This window comes from Xiphophorus couchianus, chromosome 17 (assembly GCF_001444195.1).
Source record: "Xiphophorus couchianus chromosome 17, X_couchianus-1.0, whole genome shotgun sequence".
In the NCBI taxonomy this organism is placed as follows: Eukaryota; Metazoa; Chordata; class Actinopteri; order Cyprinodontiformes; family Poeciliidae; genus Xiphophorus; species Xiphophorus couchianus.
The window spans coordinates 9,218,469-9,244,728 of record NC_040244.1 but is presented as its reverse complement, the minus strand read 5'-3'; the positions used below and the strand labels follow the sequence as shown (position 1 = coordinate 9,244,728).

General features: G+C 37.8%; 1 protein-coding gene across 3 annotated transcripts in view; it reads right to left on the bottom strand.

Annotated features, from left to right (window-relative positions):
• The window catches only part of LOC114160688 (histone-lysine N-methyltransferase 2D), a 69,190-nt gene that overhangs the window by 24,772 nt on the left and 18,158 nt on the right, over nucleotides 1-26,260 (bottom strand). For all 3 annotated transcript variants that reach the window (XM_028043390.1, XM_028043389.1, XM_028043391.1), the window contains 8 exons: nucleotides 26,067-26,132; nucleotides 20,163-20,349; nucleotides 18,392-18,868; nucleotides 17,061-17,507; nucleotides 13,044-13,193; nucleotides 9,066-9,254; nucleotides 7,169-7,245; nucleotides 4,967-5,066 (listed from right to left, as the gene is read on the bottom strand). In XM_028043390.1, the coding sequence (XP_027899191.1) occupies nucleotides 4,967-5,066; nucleotides 7,169-7,245; nucleotides 9,066-9,254; nucleotides 13,044-13,193; nucleotides 17,061-17,507; nucleotides 18,392-18,868; nucleotides 20,163-20,349; nucleotides 26,067-26,126 (1,687 nt within the window). In that variant the 5' untranslated portion in view covers nucleotides 26,127-26,132. The remainder of the gene's footprint in view (nucleotides 1-4,966; nucleotides 5,067-7,168; nucleotides 7,246-9,065; nucleotides 9,255-13,043; nucleotides 13,194-17,060; nucleotides 17,508-18,391; nucleotides 18,869-20,162; nucleotides 20,350-26,066; nucleotides 26,133-26,260) is intronic.

Below are 26,260 nucleotides of genomic sequence, written 5' to 3'. Positions count from 1 at the left end.
TCTTTTCTCATCTCATCGTTCTCTCAGATGCAGGAGTTACATTTCCATTCATTCCTTTGAGAGCCACACTATAGACCAAGCGCTGCCCTTGAAACTTAAACAGCCATCCATTTTGTAAAAGCCCAGCCAATTAAGAGTCCCATTATCTCCCAATTCAACCTCCACAGAATACACTTCTCGGTGCAGAAGTGTGGAGACAAAGAGCTCCATCAATGCAGACTCGAGACTAAAGAAGAGTTTCATTGTCTTCTAGAGACGCTTCTATAAGTTTTTTCTTTGCAAACTGTCTGTTTGGTGCACACGCGCATGTGTGGTAATACTAAAAGTGATGCATTCATTAGTATGGCCAGTTGACAAGCAGCAATGGTTTGGATTCATTGGGCGTTCCGAACACGGTGGAGGGAATTCATTCATCCCGCCGGTGAGCGCAGAAAGGTCAGCGGCGTAGATTGATGGAGCCATGTCTCATTTGACAGGACGTCTTCCACCAGGCTGCACACAATCACACGCCTGCATGTCCTGCCGCAGCGCCGGTGACACCAAAACGGACGGCAGGACGGGGAATTTATTCATCTTCACAACGTAAAATTCATCATTCCTCCTCCCATGCAACAAAAACACGTCTTTCTGACATCATGATGAATGACAAGTGAGGATATTAAATTTCAAAAACCAAAAACTTTCCTTAGGACTGTTATATACAGGTGCATCTCAATAGATCTGAACTTTTGAAAGTCAAAAAAAAGTGAAACTTGTCTTTTAGGTAGAGTCCTTACACAAAGACTGATATTTTTCAAGCATTTCTTTCTGATAATTTTCATTCTCTGCTGCAGGGCAACAATGTTAAAAGCTAATAGCTCACTTGCACATTTTAATCTGATTTTGTTTGTCTATTTATGATATGCTTCCAAATCTTACTTCAAGATCTCAAACCTCAGGGTTTTAAGACCTTTATAAGACCATTATGAATGAAATTTAAGACCTGTATCATGACAGAAAACTGAAAAAGAAAGCATTTTCTATAGTAGTGCCAATCTTTGGCATATACATCAAGAGAAATGAGCTAGACGTGAAGACGACTGGCGATAATTCACAGTTAACAAAAAGGTTAGGGATAGTTTATTAGCAGCTAGTTAGCGGTAGCCTGACTGAAAAGTCCCATGAAAAAAATAAACAGCAGCAAATTTACAAAGCTAGACAATTTTTTTCAGGTATGGAAGCCTTTTATTAAATACTTTAACTACCTGAAAACAATTACAGAATTTAAAATTTTTTTTATTTTTATTTGTTTTGTTTTTGTTTTTTTCTTTTTTCTGTTTAGGATAGCTGATGTTTCAAACTGACAACTTTAGGTGGGCTGTTTGTATTTTTTGGTGAAACTGATGTGCCAAACTACAAAAAAATCCTAAATATGGGAGATTTTTTTTTTACAAGTTTAAATAGTACTGCCAGACAATATTTAAGACCTGTGATTAACATATTTAAGGCAAACGTGTACATTTTCTAATGAATTTAAGACATTTTAAGGCCTTAAAATCAGATACATTAATTTAAGACATTTTAACGATGAGGGGTTTTTAGGTTCAGTGGGATATTATTGAGATATATTAGGATAAAAAACAGGGATCATGTTAAGAAAATAAAAAATAAAGCTATTTTTTATTTTTATAAAAAAATAATTATTTTTTATAAAAATATTTTTATAATTATTATTTTTACAAGAATATTCTTGTCATAATATTACAAGAATGAAGTTTTGAATTAGGATTTTATTCTTGAAATATTTCAACTTTAACTTCGTAATTATATATTTTAATTTTTTCTTAGTATGGTCCCAATGCTCATTTGTACGTTAGCAAAAGGAATATTGTTGGGTTTTTTTTAAAAACAAAACATTTTCAATACATAAAAAGGATCTGTGTGAGATTATGCAATCAAAACTTTGTTTTATTCAAAGTTTTATTCAATGTTTGTTAAAAATGAGTAAAACAAAAGCTGCATCAGTTTTTCAGAGGGTGGATCTGGAGGATATTCAAATGAAGTAGGTCGACGTTTACCGCTGATTTCAGCTCTGACTGAAATTATTCAAGATTTGAAACCTTTCTTTCAAAGCCCTCCTATATCCAAACCTCCAACACGGCCTAATCTATGAATGCACAGCAGTGATTGCGGGTCGGGTCAAGCTGGAAACAAGAGCTCATCTAAAACCACAGCAAGCGGGTTGCCATACCAACCACAGCATCTCAGCACAGCAGATATCTGGATTTGGCTGAAAGTGGCCGAGTCAAATCCCCTGACTGACCTCAGAAAGGCCACCAGGGACAAAAAACAAAACAAAAACACCCACACCCTTTAACGTCCAGCGCACCAGGCAGAGGCAAAACGGCTGGACTTGTATCATTTTCTTTGCTTGTTTGAGAAAAGGATGAGCATCAGCGAGACAATCGGCTTTAATGGCAGAACAGGAGGAAGGAGGAGTAAAAGAGAAAATCCTGCGAGTTATTATTCATGGGTAGCGGATTTTCCTTTCAGGCCTTCTTCATTGACGCCTTTCTCCAACATGTCACCCTCTCTATCAGCCCTGACAAGTGCCAATCAAAGGCCTTGAGTCCGGGGTTTTTGGGGAAATGCTGGAGGATTTCCGAGACAATAGCTTGAGAATCCGAAGCAGCGGTGAATTGGAAACAATAGAAACACGTTGTCAGTGTGTGGTCCGCTGGGGGGAAACGATCTTTGCTCGCTACATGGCTAATCTCTGCAAGAATCATCTCTGTCTTTTAGCAGGGTCATTTCAGATTATCGCTACGTTCATTCAGGCGCTAACGCCTTAGCTACGCAGCTGAATGCTAAACCGAGTGACTGAGGACTAACAACCGTGAAACAAATATGAGGGGAGGGATTAATCTAGCTATAAATGGCTGATGAGCAAAGCGGTTCTGGTGGGAGAAACTCAACCGATCTGAAGAAATGGGCGACTCATGCTAACGACAAACAAGAAAGAAGAAGCTTTCTCAAAAAAAAGTGAGTTTTTTTATCAAGAGTCTGGAAAAGTGTGGAAGAAATTGAAATTTGACCCATTTTTTGGCTGTTAAAGTGCAGGTGAAGGAAAATAAAGGGTGGAAAAACTTTAGGGTTGGTTCACATCCACCATGTTTGGTCCACTTCAATCAAACCATAGTTTGTTTTTCTAAAAGTTTGGTTTGGATGTACAATCAAACTCTAAAAAAGTGAACTCTGGTCCAACTACAAATCTCGGTTTGGTGAGGCTCAAATGCCAATACAATCGAAGACTGCTCCAAAAGCAGGAAGTGGACTAAAGTGCAAGGTATTCTGGGTAAATATAACCAAAACAAATGAAAGAAATGAGAAATATCTCTTGATACTTTGCCAAAGACTGAAGAGAAATCCTACATCCGCTAAAATCTGACGCTGCTCCATTTATGTTTACATTTTGCAATGAAGGAAGTCGTGTCCATGTTTTTTGCTGAGATTTTTTTGTCGTTTCTTTCAGTGGTTCCTGGTGCAGCGCCTCTACAGGTGAGGAGGGGAAAAGGTTTTTCAATTAGTTTGGTTCATTTGATACAATGCAGTAAGAAAGAAAACCAATCAGATGAAAATGTAACAAATGTTGCAATTTTGGTTCCAAATCAAACTGAATCTATCGGACAATCAGGTCAGAAAACATTTTTATTCCCAAAAAATACATTTTCATTAAACACCTGTTTTCTATCTTTTGTTTTGATTTTTTTTCTGCAAAGTGACTTGAGGCAGCATTTGTTGTAAATTGCTGCTAAATAAATAACTGAACTAAATTTTAAGTGTTTTGTTGGTTTTGGTTGTTATGTTTTATTTTGGATATTTAAATTCTCTTCCAGTTCCAATGTGAAGAAGTTCTTAAAGATTATTGGTCTCTGAGAGGATAAATGTTAATTATTGTGCCATTATCACTTGAAAAATGGTCTCAAAACAACAATATTATTGTTTATCGCAATAACGATAAACAATAATATTGTCAATTTATTGTCCAGCTAAATTTGTTAGACTAAGATTCAGTAGTAATTAAACATTTTTGACCCTCTGCATTACAAACCTCACCTTTCCATACAAAGACAAGCCTGGGTGGGGGTCGTTTGGCAGCAGCATGACCTCCAGATTGACCTCTCCATGCCCTAATGATGACCTCTCCTCCTCCAGAGGGTGACCATGCCTTTGACCTCTAAAAGGTCAACGGTCAGAAGCACCTTTAGTCTCCTTCAGGTTTTCATAGTTTAAGAAACTGATGAAACAAACCTTCTTTCAAATGGTTCAGAAACTGCAATAAAAAATATTATGTAAAATAAATAATACAGCAAAAAGCATAGAATTAGACTGAATAGATCCGTCACTGATACTTATCTGTCAGTATTTGGAGCAATGCATCTCTAAATCTAATATATTTTTATTACTTTAGCCATAAATTCGACCTTGGCTTTGTGAAGAAACATCCAAGCAGTATTTCTGCCTCACTGCAGCCTTGATCTAGCAGCTTCGCCGCAGACTGACACCAACACATCCATCTGAAGCCTGATGGACGCAGAAATACAGCGAGCTACGCATCATTAGAGTCAAAACAAGCAGGACGTAGAAACGGTCAGATAAAGATTTCCAGGGTTTATATCTTAAAAGCCGCTTCGGACCCATCGCTCATGAATCTACAGCTAACTCAACAGGCCAGCTGGCCCTTGCAAGGATTAGCAGGCTTAAGTGTACCGGAGGCAAGAGAACACCAAACACAGAGCTGGCAGTGAGGGGACAATGGCTCCAGGCTGACAGGGACCCACCGGGCTTTTATCGGATCAAACGCTAATGGTGAAGATGGCTTCTCGCATTGATTAAGTATTGTTGTTAAGCTTCGCAGCGGCAGCCGCAGCACTGAGGCGACACGGTGATGAACGTGTTTTAAAGCTGAAACAAACGGGAGACCTACTGGAGAGGAGGGAGGAATCAGAGGATCGGAGTATTTCCAGCGACGGACTCGGGTCGACAATCCAGGAAGACGGAGATGCAGAACCTCCTTCAGACCAGTTCTGACCAAAAACAGAGAAAATGTTCAAAAAGTTCTGGCCGGGCAAACGTTATCTGTAGTGAGTTCAGGGTTTGATCTGGGATTTCTGTTTCAAAATTGTGATTTGATGATTAATCGGACCAAACAAAATGGCACATTCTACAGCCTTTTGATATAACATTACAAGTACATTAAAAGAGGCAAACAAATAATCCAATTCCTTTCTTAAATAGAAAAAACAGACAATTTATTGAGTGTTGCGTGAATAACCAGAGCAGATTATTCATGCAATAATCTGCCAGAACAACATTAGAGTGTGTGTTTATAAATAAACATAAAGGGAAATAAAGTATAGTTTATTATGACAGTGTAATAGGAGCATTGAAAATGTTAATAAAAGGAGTAAATTTAAATTTTCTAGAAAAAAAAATGTCTGAGTTTGAAAAGTTAAATATTTTCAAGAATAAAATTTGAGATTATTCTCAAAATTTCTAAAAAAAAAAACAACAACAATAAAACAAGGACATTTCTGAGTTTCAAAAGGTGAAGAACTTTGATTTTTCAAACTCAAATTATTTCTAGAAATTTCCTTAATTTAATCTCAAAATGTCCTTGTTTTTTCTAGCAAATTGGTAACTTTTGAAACTACAAAATTTCCTGTTATTTCTACAAAATGTCTGAGAATAATCTAAAATTTCTGAATTTTTTTCTAGAAAATTTTTACTTTTCAAACTCAGAAAAGCACTTGTTTTTTCTAGAAAATTTTCGAGAATAATCTCAAAATTTCCTTATTTTTTCTAGCAACATTTTCAATTTTCAAAGTCAGAACTTGGGTTTTTTTCTAGAAAATTTTCAAGAATAATCTCAAACTTTCGGAGTATTTTTTAAAGCAAATTTAGACTTTTGAAACTCAGAAAGTTTGCTATTTTTTTTAGGAAAAGTTTTTTGGTGGAAATGTACTTTATCTACAATCACCCTCTTTTGGAGTTTATTAAAAAAAACTGAACACCGACTTTAAAATAATTTTTAAAAAATTAAAAATTTCTAAGTAGTAACTTTAGGGAAGTGTTTTTCAAAGCACTTGGCTGGCGCTACCTCAGTGTGAAAAGGCTTTTTTCATGATTTTTTCATTGCGATAATTTATAAAAGTGCTGTCTGTTTCACACTTAAGCAGGAGGTTGATTCAAAGTGTTGAACAGATTCCTGTGGATCGTTTGCAGTTGTGGCTCCTCAGGTGATTTATGAACGTATGAATCCTTCCTTGTGCCGTTGCGTCTAGGTGGGGGGTTACAGCCTCATTCAGACTCTCTCTCCTCTGTCATAAAGCGGAGATTAATCTAAAACCACCTGGAGAAACTGAATCCATTCCACAGTAGCACGGGGAGCGACCCCTCCCCACCTTATTGCTGGAGCTTCCTCCTGAAGCAAGGAGTCGAACTCAGTTTAATTTTGAGCCACATTCTAGTCATGAATGGCCAGAATGTGTTGATAAAACCTGTTAATTAATAATAGCTGTGTCTGCACTCGATAAGTGCTTCTTAAAATTAAATAACATTAAACATCTTTTCACACTGAAATCAAAATAACTGATTTATGAGGCTGATTTACAAATATTAGCAAGAAACGTTATGATATTTTGCACTTATGTACCACAGTAAATGTGATTTTTGTTTCTTACCATGTCGATAACGGACAAAAACTTGACCTCATGTAAGGCTGAGGCAGCAGTGGAGTCAAAGTAAGAAATACTGCCACCTGCATCTGGGAGTTCTCACTTAAACCATATAGTTTTTTAACATTTTAACATGGTGGAAAATTTGCTATAAACTTGAACATAAAAGTGTGGCGATTTGTTGATCTTACTTAATTGGGCTGACTGGTGGAACTTCAGAAAAGAGATAAAAATTGCTTTAATTTGATTGATTAAATAGAACTTAAGCATCAAATTGATTTATGTGATCAAGCAGAACGGTGTGTTTACCTCTCAATTAAACACTTTGACTCGTCTGACATGCATCTTTTGCAGTTATTTCATGATAGAAGTTAATTTCCTGAAGTGTTTTTGGAGCGAAAGATGAAAAAAAAGAGGAGAAATGTTCCTCTTAAAGAGGCAGAGTCGCTCACCGATTTATTCTCCTGGAGTTTCCCTGCAGAGTCGCACCTTTCAGAGCCGCTGCCAGCTGTGAGAGGCCTTGAATGACCTGACAAAACCGCAGAGAAAACATCATCATCAGGACGCTGCAGCCAGAGATTGTGTGTTTGCAGCACACACACCACCACACACAAGCACACACATTTGTCTTTTGTACTCGAGTGTGTGTGCTCAGATATGAGTAATGTCGTGTAGTAACCCCAATTATGGCTATTAATCTCTGAGCAAATAATGGCAGAAAAAGGAGCAACAGAGCAGCACCTGTCTGCAGAAGCATGCCAGCTGCAAACATTGTTCTGGAGCCTGAGAGGAAAAATGAGCTTCAAGTGAAGTCAGACACATTTAGGCTCACTGTAAATATTCATAGACGGCTGAAAAGAAAATTACAAAGACCATTTAATATCCTGCTAGTGCCTCAAAGTAACAAAAACACATTTCACTCACCTACTTTGTTGATTTTTTAAAATCTGTTTTTATCACAGCTGTTTTATTCTCCTAAATCTTTTATAGAAAATGATTCTGGGAAAAAAAGCGACTCACCAAACTGGTTTGTTTTTTGATGCATGTACAAAAAGTTTAGATTTTCTAAATACATTTTTAAATACTTGTTCCTTTGGCAGATTATTTAAATTATAACATGGTAAAATGTCTTGTTATAAATTAAATTATCATCAATGTCCAGATAATTCTTAAAATTAAATAATATTAAACATTTTTTCACATTGAAATCAAAATAACTGATTTATGATGTTAAGTGAGCTTAAATATTATGTTATCAGTCAAATCAATGCAGGTTTTATCTGTTTACTGCCAAATTACATTAGGACGTTTATTGCAGATTTTTCTCAAAGGTTGTCAAAAACTTTCTTATTTGTACAAAACAGCTGCCTCAGCCTTAATTGATGTCATATTATAGTCTATGATCGATAAAGTAATAAAAAGTCACATTTACCATCATAAATAAGCACAAACATTTCCAAATTATTACCAGGAACACTTAGATTTTTATAGCAAAAAATCACAAAAAGATTCATGAAATCCTGGAGGGACTGAAAAGATGTTCAGTAATATTGTTTAATTTTAAAAATTCTTTGATATTTTACCAGTTAGTGAACAAGTTTTATCAATAGATTCGGCACAACTGGCCCTTTAAGAGCATTCATGATCTTGATTTGGACCAAAACAAAAATTAGTTTGACATGAGTTTGAGGAAAGAAAACATCCAAATGATTTCCTCTGATTTATTTTTTGATGTTGCAGAGCTTCAAACCTCTGCTGTTTATCTCCTCTCTGCCTCCTTATCAGCCTTTAAAGGACAGATGATGAGCTAATTGAGCGATCCGCACGCTCTTCTTCGCCTCCTATACGTCATTACGCATGCTGTGATTGGTTTAAATTGCCTCCTGCTAACCGGGTCGGACTTCCCCAGTTAATGTTCCACTCCAGCGGTTTGATCTTTAATAATTTGGCTGACATCCCAGTAAACCTGAGCGGCCACACCTTTGGGACAGTTGAAGCTCGCAGCGGCGGATCGGTCGTTAAAAGGAAAGGCCGCTCAGCGTCATAAAGACGTCGCTTGGTCTCAAAGAGAACGCAGCGTTTTGTTTTTCCCCTTTTCTGGAGGTCAGTTGTGTTTTCTCAAACAGTTTTAGACACAAACACAGACACACCTGTCTGACGGCTTCCAGGTATATCACTGATGGTTTCTGCTTATCAAACGATCTCTTTCAAACTGTCAGAAAGTAATAAGTCAAGGACGGAGGACTTTATGTTTTAACTGACACATCCAAGGCAGGAAAAGCTCAGATTTCAGATTTATTGCAGAATTAAATTCTGTTTTGTTTTTGCAAGAATAACCTGGAAGTTTACCTGGTGAAATGCATTCTGGGAGTTCATACGGCGACGTCAGGTCAGACCATTCCTGGACCGGGGAGAATCCCTCGTCCAGGTCGGTGTGTGGCACCGGCCGGTCCAGCAGCAGCAGCTGGACCCGGGATAAGGAGCCCAGATTCCCGGAGTCGCAGCCCACTGTGAGCGCTGCGAGGCCCGGAGACAAATCTACACGGAAGAAACGAGAAACTGGAACTCAAAGACACAAAATGATGGAAAAACAAACAGGAAAACAAATGAAGGTCAATAAATTTACCAAAGATTTTTACACGACTGAATTCAACATGTTGGAAAAGTTTTTACAATAAAAGAGAAAAGAGAAATCTGGAAGATGAAATGGTGCTAGAGTAAAAAACGAATGGATGGATGAATGGTTGGATGGATGGATGAATGGATGGATGATTGTACTGTACAGATGGTTGGATGGATGTACAGATGGATGAATGGATAGATGGATGTACAGATGGATGAATGGATGGATGTACAGATGGATGAATGGATGGATGTACAGATGGATGGATGGATGGATGAATGTACAGATGGATGAATGGATGGATGTACAGATGGATGGATGGATGAATGGATGGATGTACAGATGGATGGATGGATGGATGGATGAATGTACAGATGGATGAATGGATGGATGTACAGATGGATGGATGGATGGATGGATGAATGTACTGACAGATCTTTCCAGACATAAGCTACTACCTGTTAATAAATACTCCATATAATCCCACCTTTAAAATCAAGAAAAAAAACAAAATAAATGAATCTAAAATTGTTGTAAAACCCAACAGAACTGATAAACTAGCCTGATGCAGAGAAGCTAACCCTTGTACCCCATCAACTACCCGTCTACCCCCCTTATCTACCCCTCTGCCCCCCCTCCCCAGGCTCCAAAGTTCTCTCTCCGTCACACCCAATTAAAAACGGATCAGTGACACTGTAGCTCCCGGCCCATGCAAATCCCAGGTCCTTGCAGGGTGTGGAGCGGCAATCTGAGGGGATTTCACAGAAAGCGCACACACACACACCCACACACACACACACACACACACACACCCACACCCACGCGCACCCACACCTTCCAGTAACATCCAAGAACATCAAACAGAGGAAAGTTCAGTTTGTCCCGACTCAGGGCACACACACACACACACACACACACACACACACACACTTGTTGATTGGTTGGGTGTTTTCAGTTGGGAAGTCAGACCTGTAAAGTAATCCTTCAGGTGAGGAAGAGGAGCTGCAGTCGTTGGGAGGAAATCCCAGGGATAACGCCGGCGGTAACACAATGAGGCGCGACACACTTTCAGTTAGGCCGGGCTTTAACGCACCAGATTGGAAAACAATTGGCCAACACTTTAGCTGATCAATAACTAATCCTCAGTTTGAGTAACGCGTAAACCTGCTGCCACCCATAAAGACCGTGGAAACGTCACAACTCATCCTTCTTTCTTAATAAATTACTTCTAAAAAGCTATAAATAATTTATTTTCTTTCTTTCTAATTACAAACTTTTCTTTGGAAATTGACAGAATTTTCTCTTAGTATAAATAAAACATTTAAGCACCTCATTTTTAACAGCCTTTGAAATTAAAATGTACCAATTCATTTGGATTGGATGGAAAATGCACATTAATTATTATTTTAAATGTATCAGAATTAGTCCAAAAATTATTTTCCATCTGTTATCTCTGGACAATGAGTAATTTATCTTGATAAAAACAAAGTTTATAGAAATAAAACAAGGTTAAAATTACTTAACTACACAAAGGAAACTACAACAAAATTCTTATAAAAAGTATAAGAAATAAAACTAAATTAATCAATGTAGATGGCAAAACAGAAGTCACATATTACTCAAAATGTTGACAGATCTGATATGTCATGAACTAATTTGTTAATTGTTTATATGCAGGAAGAACTCTGATTGTTTTTCCTCACAAACTTCCCCACCAAACTAAATATTTTTAACATTTTCAGCGCTGATGATATAAAATCCACCACACCCTATATAGATTCAAGCTGCGCTTCCCATCAGTGTGACAAAAATCTGAGCATTAACTCGCATTTAGAAGAGTTTCTGGCCAAAACCCAAAGCAGATCTTTATCACTCCACATCCTCAGGGGTCAAAGGTCTCTGAGGTCGTACGGAGGTTCGGGTCAGGTTAAACACCTTGTCAGGGATTAGCAGGCTCTGAGGGAGGTGGAGGAAGTCTTCACTGGCTGATATCTTTCTCTGCAGCTGAGAGAAGCTCCTCCAGGACACACAGGTGGAAACACACACACACACGTCACGTCAGTGCCGCCTTTGTTGGGCTGATAAAACGAGCCGACAGAGTGAGACATCAGATAAACCCATCTCTGTCTCCGAAGACGAGCAGATCACTCGCTGCATTTCCACTGACCACGTAATTACGCAATTTGACGTTTCTAAAAGAAATTCGCTTAATGGAAACTCTGCAATTTTTAAAAAGGTTTTGTTTTTGATAAGTTTCAGTGCTAGTGTATAAAATTTGTTCATTTCACAACACAATTGAGCATGTAGAAGATGTGCTGCATAGGAAAATTATCCAGTGAAGACATCTACTGTATATCTGCGTTTCAGTGACCATAAAATTAATATAAATATAATTAATGCAAACATGCCAATTTAAAAAAATGCAGTTTTTGTGCCAGGATGCTGTGGTTTTAAAAAACTAATGGAAATAATTTTTTTGGATTACATAAGTCACACAATCAAAACCGGATATTACTACTGGCACAAACTACAAAGAAAACAACAGGAAGTAATTGAAGGATGATGGAGTGGCGTGTGAACAAATTCATCCACGTGTGACTTTAATTGCGTTTCTTATTTAATGGAACTGCAAAATTGTGTTTTCTTTTCGACATTAGCGTAATATTAAAAAATTTTTGCGCACATTTGCATTGGAGATGCAGCTACAAAAGAAGAAGAGATTAGAAAACGTAGCCGTGACTAGAACCGACCCAGTTTCAAATATGTGTTACATAATAATAAGACAACAAACCCATCAGAACCAGCAGTAAAAAACACTTTCGATATTCTGCTAATGTCAAATAAACACAATTTTATGACATTATTTGATTAAGAAATGCAATTAAAGTCACATCTTAAGTTTGTAATCGAATAAGTTATGAAAAAACAACATCCTCCAACCACTTTCTGTCGTTTTCTTCGTCTTTTCCACCAGTAGTAACATCCGGTTGTTCATCACATGACTCGTGTGATGCGAAAAAAGTGTTTACATTATATTATGTGCAACTTGAACCATAACAAGAACTAGTTCACCCAGGTACAAATCAATTCATTCATGTTTATAGCTCACCAATTTCAACTAAGTCCAGAGTTCTAACATCTTTCATTTATTATATTTTACTGAAAAGATAAAGTAAAAATAATAAGTTTATAGCTTATTCAATTGTTTTGCATGAATGTTATTCTCCTCTGCTGTCTTTATTCATATACATTAAAATTTATAATGGTTAAATTCCCAAAACACCTGCTCTCCGTCACACATTTTTTAACGTTTTCATCGCCAGAAAACAAAAACAGTCCAAGTGAGCAAATAAGCTGCAGTTTTAATCCTCATATTACAATGAAAACAATCCAGGCTGCATCTAATTTTCCTTTGGGATCGATAAAGTCTTTTAGAATCTGAATTTGGTACGATTTATTTTAATTTTGCGCTCTAAACAGTCAAAAACAAGAAAATACTGAACATCTGCCTGTTGCTGAAAGTCAAAATTTGAATGGAAAAGGGGAATTCTGGTCATAAGAGAAACATGACTGTAATATATTCAGATGGAAAAAGGCCCAGATACTTTATTTCATGCTGAGCGTTTGTAGGCTTGTCATTTAGGGTGAAATAATCCTACAGGAAGACAGATTCTTAGTTATTGCTCATAATCCTTGAGCGTTACCTGTGAGAGGTGAGCGAGGAGAGTCTGACGAGTCGGATGGTCGATCCAGAGACAATGAGGAAGCTGAAAGAGGAGCGATGTCTTCCAGTTCATCAAACATCTGAGACTGACTGCAGCTGATCTCAGAACAGCCTGATGCTGCAGAGAAACCTGCAAACACACAGCGTGGGACATGTCTGGTTACTCAACTCTTACTCTCTCAATTTCTGCTACATATGATGACGAAGTTTATATTACCAAGTATGTTTGGTCTAGTTTCTAAGTAACTTAGAAAACCTTTTATTACAGTAAATAATTCCTTAATATTGATGAAAAAGCACAGGTTCCACTGGCAGATTATTTCACTTATAAGATGAAAAAAACATTTTGTAAATATGTTTTTGAAATAATCTTGTACTTTTTAAAAATCAATATTAAGAAATAGCTTACTTAAAACAAACTCAAATATCTTACTAAAAGTTGCCTTTAAATTTCAACTGCGTTATTTGCACAAGAAGCTAGAAGAAACATAGTTGGTAAGAGTTCATGTGTACAAACATTAACTTTTATAGCCTTCATCGGCGCTTGTTCATAGTTGAATTGCTACAAAAATATCATTATATTTAGCACAAATTGAGAGAGTAAGAGCAGAATCACTGGGTCATTTCAAGAGTACTGAGATATTTACAGTAAAAACCAGACAAAAAGATACTTAGTAAGATTTTGTGATTTTGAAGTATTCTATAAAAGGGAGATTTCTTAGAGAACTGGTAAACTTTTAATAATAAAAAAAAAAGAATCAGAGAGCGGTAGGAATTAATCTAAATGAATGGCAAAAACAGCTACTTAACACAACCATAAAGTCAGAAGCATAACTGTTCTTTAAGAATGAAAATACCCCCATGGTAACGGCATTGTAAGAAAATCAGCCTCATAACTTTACACCTGACTCAAAGGAAAAGATTTCACGCTATTCTCTCCCTGTCTGGTTTAGAAATCGGAGGATTAGTTGGTGAAACAGTCACTGCGAGGCGTGTGTTGAGTGGCAGTGAAAAGGACCTGTTGGGGCTTTTCATACATTAGATATGCAGAACAGCTTTCTCCGGACAAAAGGATAATATATACACGGTTTCTAAAAGGAAAGGCGAACAGAGCTCCAACAGGAACTGGAGTATGCGAACGGCGTTGCTCTCGAGCGACTTGCCGCTCCACTCAGACAGACAATAGAAGGACTTGACTTGACACTTCAAAGCATATTGCTGTTGTCAACTGGGCTGTCAGTCTCAGGCGACGAGGGTTGAACTGAGTTTTTCGGGGAGGTTAAGGGGGTTGGTTGGAAGGACAACGCCTCCTCTGTGCGGCTGTAGGCCTCTATTCGCCGGGCTGAAAGGGCCTGAGAGGAGAGGCCGGGCCATGCCAGGACAGAACCCTGGTTTATTGTTGGAGAAAGTCAAACTCTGGATTTTGGTGTTGAAAACATGGAAGCTTGGGGTTGGGATAAGACTCTGAGAAAACCTCAACGGAAGACGTGTTGCTTTTCAAGGACGCTATAAAACAAAATAAATTCTGATTACCTTGGACACCTAACCCATAAAAACCCTACAATCAACATTTAATTTTCTTATTAAAGGGGACATATTAAGCAAAATTTAGCACGTTTTTGTACTTCCGTTTGAGTCTCTACTGTTTCGATAACAGTCCAAAGGCTTAAAAAAAACACCCAGATGTTTTCTGTTGTCTGGAAAATGAGCCATTTCAAAAACCTCCAGAATGTAACTTCACAAATCAGGATGCACTCCGCGTTACCTAGCAACCACAGCCTGTTACCTAGCAACCACAAGTGTTTTGTTGTCGACTTACCATCCAGAAAGCACTTGATCACTTTTTGGTTGTGCAGGAGGCTCTACTTCTGCTTTTCAAAGATGTACAGTTGGACAATTGCGCATCTGTTTGCAGCCTGTTTGATTGCTTAGTCACAATGGGCCGTTACCTAGCAACTCCGGCCGAGCCCAAGCTGGGCCCCAAGCTGAGCTCCAGCATGTTTGGACAGCTGGTTTTACCGCTGCATGCGCCACACAATTCAATTCAATCGATCACAAAGGGAAATTAAATGTTGTTGTAATGGCTGTTGGAAAATACAAGAATTTTGTTGTACATTCAGATACAACTTGCTTTATTCTTCTTGGTTGTGCAGGAAGCTTTACTTCTGCTTTTCAAAGATGTTCGGTTGTGTAAGTGCGCATCTGTTTGCAGCCATTTTCATGTATCAGTGTAAACGTTGAGTTGGGTGGGTAGCCAGGGGCAGCTAATTTATTGACAAACAGAAGGACTGTTGAATGAAAAAACTAATGCATGCAAAGAAGGACATACAGTTCTGGAAATAATTAAGAGCCAATTGAACCCCATTGAAAACCTCATCGTTATTCCACCAAATATTGATTTCTGAACTCTTCCTGAGTTAAAACGTTAGTATTGTTATTTCTAAATGAAAATTAACTTGCTTTCTTTGCATTATTTGGGGTCTGAAAGCACTGCATCTTTTTTGTTATTTTGATCATTTCTAATTTTCTGCAAATAAATACAAAATCTTTGCTTGGAATTTCAGAGACATGTCAGTAGTTCATATAATAAACGAACAATGTTCATTTTACTCAAACAAAAACCTATAAAAAGAAGCAAAATCAGAGAAACCTGACAATTTTACAGTGGATTTTAAAGACAGGGTTATATTTTAACAATATTGTAGATGTGAAGTTTGTCAAAATGTGTTATTTTATTCTTCGAATTTATGTTGCTTAGTCAACAAGTTGTTTCTTCAGGCATTTGTTGGAGTTTTAAGTTCTGTTACTCTGCTCTTGGCAGTTGGTGGTCACCATAGCAACCAGTAACTGACAGCACCTCCCCCTTTTTTATGTTGCCGTCGGTAACAGTGTAATGTATTGGGATCAGCTCTGTGTTTTCTTTACAAATATACCTTAATTAATATTTTGGACAAACGTAATCATTTACAGCGTTTCATGAGTAATTTAGCTATGTTTTGTATGTTTTAAACTGTTGTTATTAATGTCCTTTTTAGCTATGTTTAATTTCACAACTGCTAACTCGGAGACATTGCTTTGTAGTTTGTTTAGGGATATTTATTGTATGTTATTTAATGTACAGGGGCAGAAGCTGCTGGACTGATGTTAACCACCAACTTGATTTCCTATGTTGTTATAATATGTGTTGTGAAGTCAACCTACTGGACCTGAGATGAACATAGAAGAGTAACACATTAAAGGATGGACAAATGAAAAATGGACAAACAGATGGCAATATGATTTGCATCCAAACACTCCTTTGGAATTATGATTTTTCAAGCTGATGACTGTAATTTGATCCTTTGTGCAGCCAGCAGCTGTTGAAACCAATGTTTAGACTGCAAATAAACTTTGAGCTTCATACGCTGCAAGCTCTCTGAACTCCACTTGCCTCCATCTGCAGAGAAATAAATGAACTGGTGACACTCGCTCTGTGTCTGCTGTGAAGAGAACAACAGCGTGCTGCGATGCAGCGAGGCCCCCCTGCAGTACAGCGCCACACAGAGAACAGTAGACGTCTCTGACAGAAAGGAGAAAATCCCCACACAATTTCCACATTGTTTGCTTTCTTTCATAAAGTTCCCGGAGAAGTCAGATGTCACTGGCCCGGTCCTTTATCCCCATTGGGAACGGTAAATTAGCAGCCACAGGAAAGCCACCGAGGTATTCCATTGTGACGGTTCGGTGTGGATTTATGACCGTCGGCAACACGTCTCCCTCTCAGGGATTAGAGAATAGAGAAAGCATCGGGGGAACCAAAGCTGAGCAGGAGAAACTCCTGACTTCAACTGTTGGGGCCTCACGCCTTTAAACAACAAAAAAAAATCAAATGGTACCAGCTTTTCATCTTTTCTATCCCTGACATGCCGGAAAAAGAAAAGCAGTGTTTTTTGTTTTACTGAGGATTCATTATGGATTCAAGCTTTGACGTCCAGCTATGTTCAAGCTCATTTTTTACCTCTTTTTGGGGAGATGGGAGGCAGCACAGGCCAGTGATGTGAATCCAGCTGGGATGGAGGAGGAGTCGGGCTCAGCTTTGGTCCTGATCCAGAACGTGGAACCGGCCTGCATTCATTCAGCTCTTTATCAGGAGATAAACTGGTGACATCCTCCTTCGATGTCTCCTGGTTGATGTTTTCTGTAACTTCTGTCATTTGTTTGATGCTTTGCGGTTCATCTGATGTAGATTTAGCAACAGGTGCAGGATTAGGATAGCGTGGTTGGTGAAATTCATCAGACGTTTTCTCTTGGAGCGAAGATGTAGATCTATAAGTGCTTTTCTTTAATGGTTGTTTAAAGGTTGATTCTGTTGGAGAGGAAGAGGCCAGTGATGACTGGATCACTGGAGGAAGATCCGATGTGGAGGAACCAACGCTCGTCTCAGGACGGGAGTCCAGAAAATCTGCTGCAAATCAAGCAGAAAAATATTTAAGAGAAGCTTTTCAAACTTCAAAATTAAGAGGAAGAACAAAATGGTAACGTATTAGGGCCATGCAAAGAAAACTTTAAAAAATATAGTCATAGTATTACAAGAATAAATCCATAATATAATTACAATATTATGACTTTATTATATAAGTATTTTTGTCTAGTTTTTGGTGAAAATATCTTAGTCCACTTGAAATGAGACAAAACTAACTTATAAGTAACTTTTCAGTAAGATATAAGAGCATTTTTAGTCAATAATTCCTTAATTTTGATTTTAAAAAGTTTTAGTTTAATTAGGACATTATGTCATTTACATCAAGACATTTTCCCCATTTTATAAGCAAATTAATCATTCAAAACAACTAGGCATGGATTTATCAGAATCCACAATGAGCATTAGCATACTGATCGACTCCGACTGAACAAACTGGAAGATGGATGACTTAAAATGCTAATGCTCATTTAGCGCGTTTATTTATGCAGTTTTAGAAAAACTACATTAAACATGACGATACTAGCATTTAAAATGACTAGGCATGGACGTATCAGAACCCAATATTAGCATTACAAAGCTAATGTTCATTTATTATTAGCTACATAAAACTAAGTTTTATGTTAAAGTGCATAAAACATGACGCTACCATCATTCAAAATGACCAGGCATGGATTTTTCAGAACCCAAAAGGAGCATTAGCATTAGCATAAAGATGCTAATGCTCATTCAGCATTAGCTACATAAAACTACATGCTTTATGTTAAACTACATAAAACATGTGGATACTATCATTCAAAATGTCCTATTACTGATAAATCAGAATCCAAAATGAGCATTAGCATTAGCATGCTGATGTGAAGGTTTACCAGCAGTGCGATCGCTCAGGATGCTGGTCCTGCCACTGGTGAGGCTGGTGCTCCGACTGAACAAAGTGGAAAACGGATGACTTAAATGCGAAAGAGACTCTAACGAGAGCGATGTAGGCGATGGTAACCATGACGATCTGGAAGGCTTCAGGCTAAGATCGCAGTCCGGCTCCTGTGGAACTGGCTCAAACACAGTTTCCCTTTCAGGACCTACATTTTCTTCAGGTTGAGGGGGAACACAAGGAAGAGCAGGAGATGGCTGTATTTCAGGAGTTAGTATAATGCTTGAGTTGCTTTCTGGTGTTTTGGGGTTGAGGTGCGGCGAGTCGGGTTGGAGAGGAGTCGGACCAAAGCTAGATGGAGATACAGGTGGGATTGGAGGGATCTGGAGACGAGGAAGAACAGCAGCGCAGTGTCTTCTCTTCATCAAATCAACACTTTGATCACTGCTCTGTCCTCTAGCAGTGTTGGAATTACCTTTAAACACATTTTAGGAAAAATATGTAAATAAAAACAGTCCAAAGAAGCAAAGCAGAGATCCACTGGTTGTGATATTCAGCCTTGCTCATTCACACTTTTCCCCAGTTGGGGAGGACACACTGTTTCCCTGCTGAATGGGTTGGCCTGCTAACAAAAGCAGTGAAAAATTCGCCCCACTGCAGCAGCTGCCACTTTCCCAACTCCATATTCACCAGAGTAATCAGAACTGAGGGCGGCAGAAAGAGCAGACATTAAAACTTTAAGCAACGTTTCTCAACACAGGTTTGGGAAACGTTGCTTTTCCAGACTTTCAGTGTTTTCAGGGCTTGAATATTTATACCTTTCATTTACATTTTTGGCAAATTATCTGTAAATAATTGGTGTAAGTACTACAAAACATGCCATAAATCCATATTTCTGTTTTTGCTGAAGACATACAAACTAAATACAGCCAGAAATAAGACGAAGTTCATGAAATAAACAGAGTTTAATTGATAGATTTAGACTATAAAAATGGAATAAACTCTGACAAAACAAATATTTGTTTACACTGTTTGGGAACCTTTTTACTCTTACTCAAATGTCGTACGGTTTTATATATAATCTATTCTATTTAAAGCTGAGGTGTTAATTTTGAGCCATATCAAAAATCTGAAGGGCCGGTTGTGCCAGAATGTATTGATAAAATTGTTAAAATATCAATCGGAAGAGTAACGCAGTGAAGGCCACATTTCTGCACTCCTTTTTCCAATACCCTGCCATTCCCATCTGTTGTGCTCACACACACAGCTGAATGTGAACTGGTGTGTGTACTAATGTGCATATGAATGACATGTGTCAGAGTGCAAAGCCATGGCATTGGGCGCAGCATGATTCTTTAGGGAGGAGGGTCAAGGATGATTGTGAGGGAGCCAGCCACCATATGGCAGAATAATTAGTATTGGACCTCGGAGCGGAGAAATGCGCCCTCCCTCTGCTGCACACACACACATTTTCACACAGCAAAGCAGCGTCCGACTGGGGAGCGAAGGTGTGAGCAAGGAAAAATACCTTCACATCTGAAAGGAGCGGCAGAAAACTGATTTCAACAGAAAGAGAGAGAGAGAGAGAGGTCCACCAGGAGGGCGGCGCTGTGGGGACATCCTGTCTGATTTAAACTTTAAACTAGAACCAAAAGCAGGGATTAAGATCCAGTGACGGACTTGGTGGCCTCCGTCTTGACTGCTCAGAGGAGAACAAAAGGAATGAGAGGCTGCTGGTGTAAAAGCGCCAGATGGTTTAATCAACTTACCCAGAAGAAAGTCAGTCTGTGAGGCAGGAGGAAGGTTAAAACGCTGCATCCTCCCCTCAGACGGAAGCTGCTGCTGGTGATTATTGTTAAGGTAACAAGGAGGGTGGAAGTCCTCAGGACGAGCCTTCATGTGGGACAGAAACCGAGGACACACAGCTGGGGGACGGCGGTCATAATGGATCTGCGGCTTAAATACAAACATTTTATAATAAATAAAATTTTAAATTAAACATTTTTTCTTATTATTCTCAATTATTCATATACCTAGAAATAAAATGATAAAAAACAGAATAACCTCATGAATATAGTTATAAAATGCATTTATTTACTCATAATCCACCTTGTCTTTTCCCATTTTAAATGGGCAATTTTGGTTTGAAGCTTTTTTTATTTATTGACATTTTATTAAAAAAAATTATTTTACTAGTTGGGGAAACAACTCTATTGTGGAAAAACTACAATAATTAAATAACAATAGCACCAAAAAAGTTAAAACAGAAGAAATAGGGGGAAAAAAGTAAATAAAACAAAGAATAACCGTACAAAAAGCATTTAATACCACTTTTATGCATAATCCACCTAGTCTTTTCCTATCTTAATTGGATAATTTTAAATATATATATTTTTTCAATTATTGCTGTGTAATTTTTTTAACTATTAGAAAACAACATGATTGTGGAAAAACTACAATAATTAAATAAAAATAGCAACAAAAAAGTTAAAACTGGAAAAATAGCAACAAAAATAAATAAATACTTGCATGTATACATTTTAAATACTACTGCATTTATTACCACTCTTATTTATAATCCACCTTATCTTTACTATTTTAATTAGATTTCTGGACAATTTTGGTTTGACATTTTAAGTATTTATTGAAAAGTAAAACAAAAAGCTTTATAGAAAACTGTATGATTGTAAAATAACAATAGTAATTAAATTAAAAAATAAACATTTAGAAGTAAAACTGTATTAAATAACCAAAAAATGTAAGATTTTCATTCATGAAAAAACACAAAATAACTTTTGGATACATATTATTATATAATATGCTACTTCTGTATTTCATTAAAGAGTAACAAAGGCAGATCGAGCTTTGAGAAATTCTGTAAAAAGTTTTTTTTTTAATGCTGAGAGAGAATTCAAAGCAATAAATGAATATGAAATGAATAAATTGAGTTTCTTTCTAAAATGAATTAATATAAACATAATATTCAAATCAGAGATAACTCATTACCATCTGGGAGTATAGTTCTTCACTTACAGTATTTTATAACATAACTTGTCACTGCTGCCCCCTTGTGTTGATATAAGTAATTACTTTAAAAACAAGTTCTCCTGAAAGAAAACCTGCCTCCTCTAAAAGTAGAGAAAGAAGCAGAAAATTATTTTCCAGGTGATAAAAATTCAGAATATCTTCCAGGGAAATAAAAGCGGGTAAATAAAACCATGTGGACATCAACCAGTGAAAACCAGTTTGTCCCAAATCTGTGGTGCCAGTGACTCATTCAGAGAGGAAACAGTCGTAATAAATGGCCCACTGGCTTTTATTTGCCTTGGATTTAAGCTTAATCTAAAACAAAGTTCAGCTCCACTTGCTTAAAAAAAAGAAAATGTTTCTGAGGAAAGGAGGAGCAGAAGAAGGAGGGAGACCGTCTGACTGACACAGAGAGGATCAGCTCTTAAATCCCTCCGCCATGTTCTTTTTCAGAGGGTTGAAAGATTTGCTTTCTTGCGATGTAAAGAGGGAGAAGTAAGGAGTGAACAAGAGACGCGCCTGTCCACGTTCTTTGTCCCCCCGCCTCCTCCTCATCCTCATCACTCAGGACGATCAGGATGAAGGAGGTTTGAGGCCAGATGTGAACAGCTGGGTTTCTGCGTAGCAGGACTGAGCATTATTTAATACTAAAGTTACAACAGTTTAATCAAAAAACATGAAAACTGTGATTTTTATTAGAGATTTTTATTATTATTGGTTATTGGATGTATAACTTAAAAAATTTAAAAGTTGAACAAAAACAAAATGTGGAGCAAAATAACAAGATAGTGATAGAAACATAAAGAAATGGAAAGATAAGGACAGAGAGATAGATGGAGGGATAGAGAGAGAAAAATAGATGGAGAGAGATAGAGACAAAGATAGATGAAGAAATAGAAAAAGATTGAGAGCTAGAGATACACAGAGAGAAAGATATAGATAGTGCTAGAGAAAAATAGAGAAAGAGGGATGGGTAGAAATAGAGAGAATAAAAACAGAGAGAGAAAGAAAGATGGATAGATAGAGACATAAATGGATGGATAGGTGGAAGAATGAATGGAAAAAGGGACAGACTGATGCTTGGTTAGATGGGTGGATGAGTGGACGGATGGATGGATGACAGGTGCTTAATTATTGTGAAGGGTGGATGAAGACAAATAACTGTGCAAATGACGGATAAACAGATGGATGAGAGACTGTATGTTGTATTTACCCAGAATGCCTTGTGCTGTAGTCCATTTCCTGTTTTTGGAGCGGTTTCTGGTCCGGTTAGCGTTCACATGTGCATTCAAACCACATCAGTTCACCGATATTTTGACTTTTAGGTGGACCAGAGTTCTGTTGCGCGTTCACACCTCCCCAAACGAACCGCACTTTCTGGGCAAACGAACCGGACTTTCTGGGCAGACGAACTGGACTTTCTGGGCAGACGAACTGGACTTTCTGGGCAGACGAATAGAAGTTTGACTGAAGCGAACCAAACAGGACTGGAGTGAATCCACCTTTTAACATGAAACCAGTCTGACTGGTGCATCTTGATGTTTGTCATTGGTGTTTTTTAATGTTATTAAAGGTTTCCAGGAGCTTCTGCAACTCTCATTGTCTTTCTATTGAAAGTATAAAGTTTCTGCGAGCGCTAAGCTGCATCTGGGCCTGGCTTCTGACACGAGCTGATAATCAGATTTACCCCCCTGAATCTGCCGGACTCCACAATGCTCCCCACTGTCGTCGGCCCCCACATTGCCTCTCGCCAGCGGCCCCCCTCCATCCCTGCAGCAAAGCCAATTACACCCCACAGAAACACAAATCTCCATGTTTTAAAAAGTCTCTCTTTTTCAGGGGTTTAACCTTGTTAGGCCGTAAGCCTGGCTTTCTTGTGCATCAGCTCTGTGAAGAATTCTCTGTCCCTGCAGCCTTTGGGACATAGACACACTTCTGTCTTTGCTCATAGCCGTCCGCCTGTCAGAGGGTTCACTCGGAGGCAGCGTAATTAAGTGTGTGCATGCGTGTGTGTGTCTGCTTATCGATGCTTATGTGTTTTGGAGGTGGGTGGTTGGTTGAGGAGGGGGGCTGCACACGCAAGGCAGACCATCTGGGACTCGGAGTAACTAATAGACTTCCTACATTCATCGAGCAGCGCCACTTGTGCATCTCAATCAGGGAGCTGTTGAGCACAAACAGGCCCGTAATGACATTAGCCAGTTCTGGCTGTGTGAGGACAGAGTGTGGGCTGCCTGACGCCAGGAGGTCAGCCTGTTTCCTGGGGTCCTGCGAGGGCCCAGAGGAGCCCACGCCGCGGTAATGGGTGTCTGCAGAAAGTGCGGTCCAATGTACTGTCACTGCTGGAAATGCCTTCCTCTGGAAGAGCCTCTAATTCACTTAGCTGGGGCTTCTCAGCAAATCTGCTGACTACCGTGTCATCAGAGTTGAACCCTTAACGTTGTTTTCTCTGCTGTGCGAACTGATTTTGGCAAAGTTTGGAGAAACTTCGAATTTTACTTATGTGTGGAAAAAGAAAATACACGGAAATTATTTGTATTTCAGACTTTATAAAGTAAACATTTAAATGTTCCCTTCGGCTACTTCGAAAATAAATCTGAGAATCAGTTAATGTTTTTTTCTCTACATAATTATAATTAGAGAAAATAATTGATATTTTCTCTGAATATTTAGAAAACATATTTTCTGAGAAATAGTTTCTCAAAAGTATTTATAGAAAATATAGAAAATATTAATATTTTCTCTAATGGAAGAAAAATATTAATATTTTCTCATAAATATTTAGGAAAAAAAATTCAAGAAAATATTAATATATTTAGAGAAAATATGAATCTTTTCTCAAATATTTTAATTAGGCCGTTAATTTAACAACGACTTGTTAAACTAACAAGTTTAGGTTATTTAACCTAACCTTGGTAGGTTTTATTTTAAGGAAAACAAAACCTTGTTAGAGACAATATTTTTATTTTCTCCAAATAAAAATATTATATTTAGAGAATAAATTATTCTCTAAAAATAATATTTAGAACATATTATTGTTATATTTAGAAAATGTAATATTTAGTAAATATTCTTTAGAGAATTACGATTCTCTAAAGAATAAAAGTTGATCAAGAATGTGCAAATATCTTGGTTAGCTAATAAATCTTTACTGTTCAGTAGAGTTAAAAAAAATATTAAGATGAATTAAATGAAAGCTCTTCCTCATGTGCAGAAACTTTTAAGAAAAATAGTGATGTCGAAGTTGGCGTGTTTCCATTCAGCGAATTTTGTTTGTAATTTCATTGTTAACGGAAACACAGCTAATGTAAGTTGTGCTGAAAACCCAGATTTCAGGGTTTGGATTCAGTGTTTTGCTCTTTCAAGAATATTTTGGGAGGACAAACTTGCTGCTCAGGGTTAAATTGGTGAACTTCTGCATTGTTTGCGTATTCCTACTTGCATCGCTTCTCCGTGCGACCCTGAAGGACTTCAGCTGCCAGCACAAAGCAGGTTGCTGGGTGAAAAGCCTCTCGTTGGCCTCCTCCATGTTTAGACATCGACGCCCTTCTAGCAGAAGTCGTGCCGCTGTATGACAGGAGTGGTTTTACAGTCACAATGCTCCTCCTGATTTATGAGGTACAGCTGGATCTCAGCAAAGCGGCAGAATGTCAGATAACGGGGCTGGTGGAGATTCTGAATGCAGAAAGCAGTTCAGGATGTAAATGAGGCTGGAAGAGCAAGCGGGCCACTTTGTCTGACGACTTTATTTGCAGAACCAGAGGCCGAGACAGGAAGGCAGCCCACGCGGCTCTAATGTAACCATGGAAACGTCGCCGTTAATGATGGTGCATCCACTCCCAGCCTCCGTTTAGCAAATGGAAGAGGTGGAGACTGGGAGTTTGAGTCTGTGTGTGTGTACTTGTTATTAAGAACCATTTCTGGTGTATTTACTAAACTAATGGAGGCCTAATGGAGACCAAAGACCAGTCCTAATGCGATCGTAAAGGGTCAGGGGTCCCGTGTGAATTAGGTTTTGGTTAAGGTTAAAGTTAGGAAGAGTCTAGACTAGCACATGAATATTAGAACTTGGTTTTAATAAAGTTTTGATAATTATTGAGTCATTATGTAATATATTTTATTAAATTGATAAAGGGTAGGATTAAATAAGTGTTCACTTTTTCCTACTCCCTTTCAACCATAAAAGTGGTAAACAAGTTACCTTGTTCTTGGTTATTTATGCACATGTTTTCTCTGTTCTACTGATAGCTTGTTTTCTTGTTTAAAAAAAAAACAGTTTGAAATAAATAAATTCAAATATAATAGCTAAGGTCAGGGAAATGTCTGGGTTAAGATTATTGACAATAACTGAATCAAAAAAATTTTCAATAAAGACATTTAAATAAAGATAAGAGCTTAAAATTAAGGTTGCAAACAAGATCTTTCTTAGTAAAATCTTAAAATCAACCCAATAAAAATTTGTTTAATTTTACTTCTAACTCATCACTCAGCTCAGGTTATCAGTAAAACAACAGCAGGAATCTTCTTCAAATCATTTTCTAACAGAGTTTATAACAATAGTATTAAAGATAAACTATAAGCAGTTTGTTGTTACTATGTTTATACGATTAGCTATGTTGTTGTTATTACAGAATAGATTAACTTACAGTGTGGTGGCAGCCTCCTCTATCCCACAGAATGGCCTTAGTGACAAAAGAGATGTACATCGGCCTCTAAAGAGGAGGAAGAAAAAGACCAAATGAGAATAGAGCAACAAAGAGACAGTGATTTCAAGAGGTTGTCTTATATTTTGTAGCATTAATGCTAAAGCAAACATTAAAGGTGACCTATTATTCTTCCG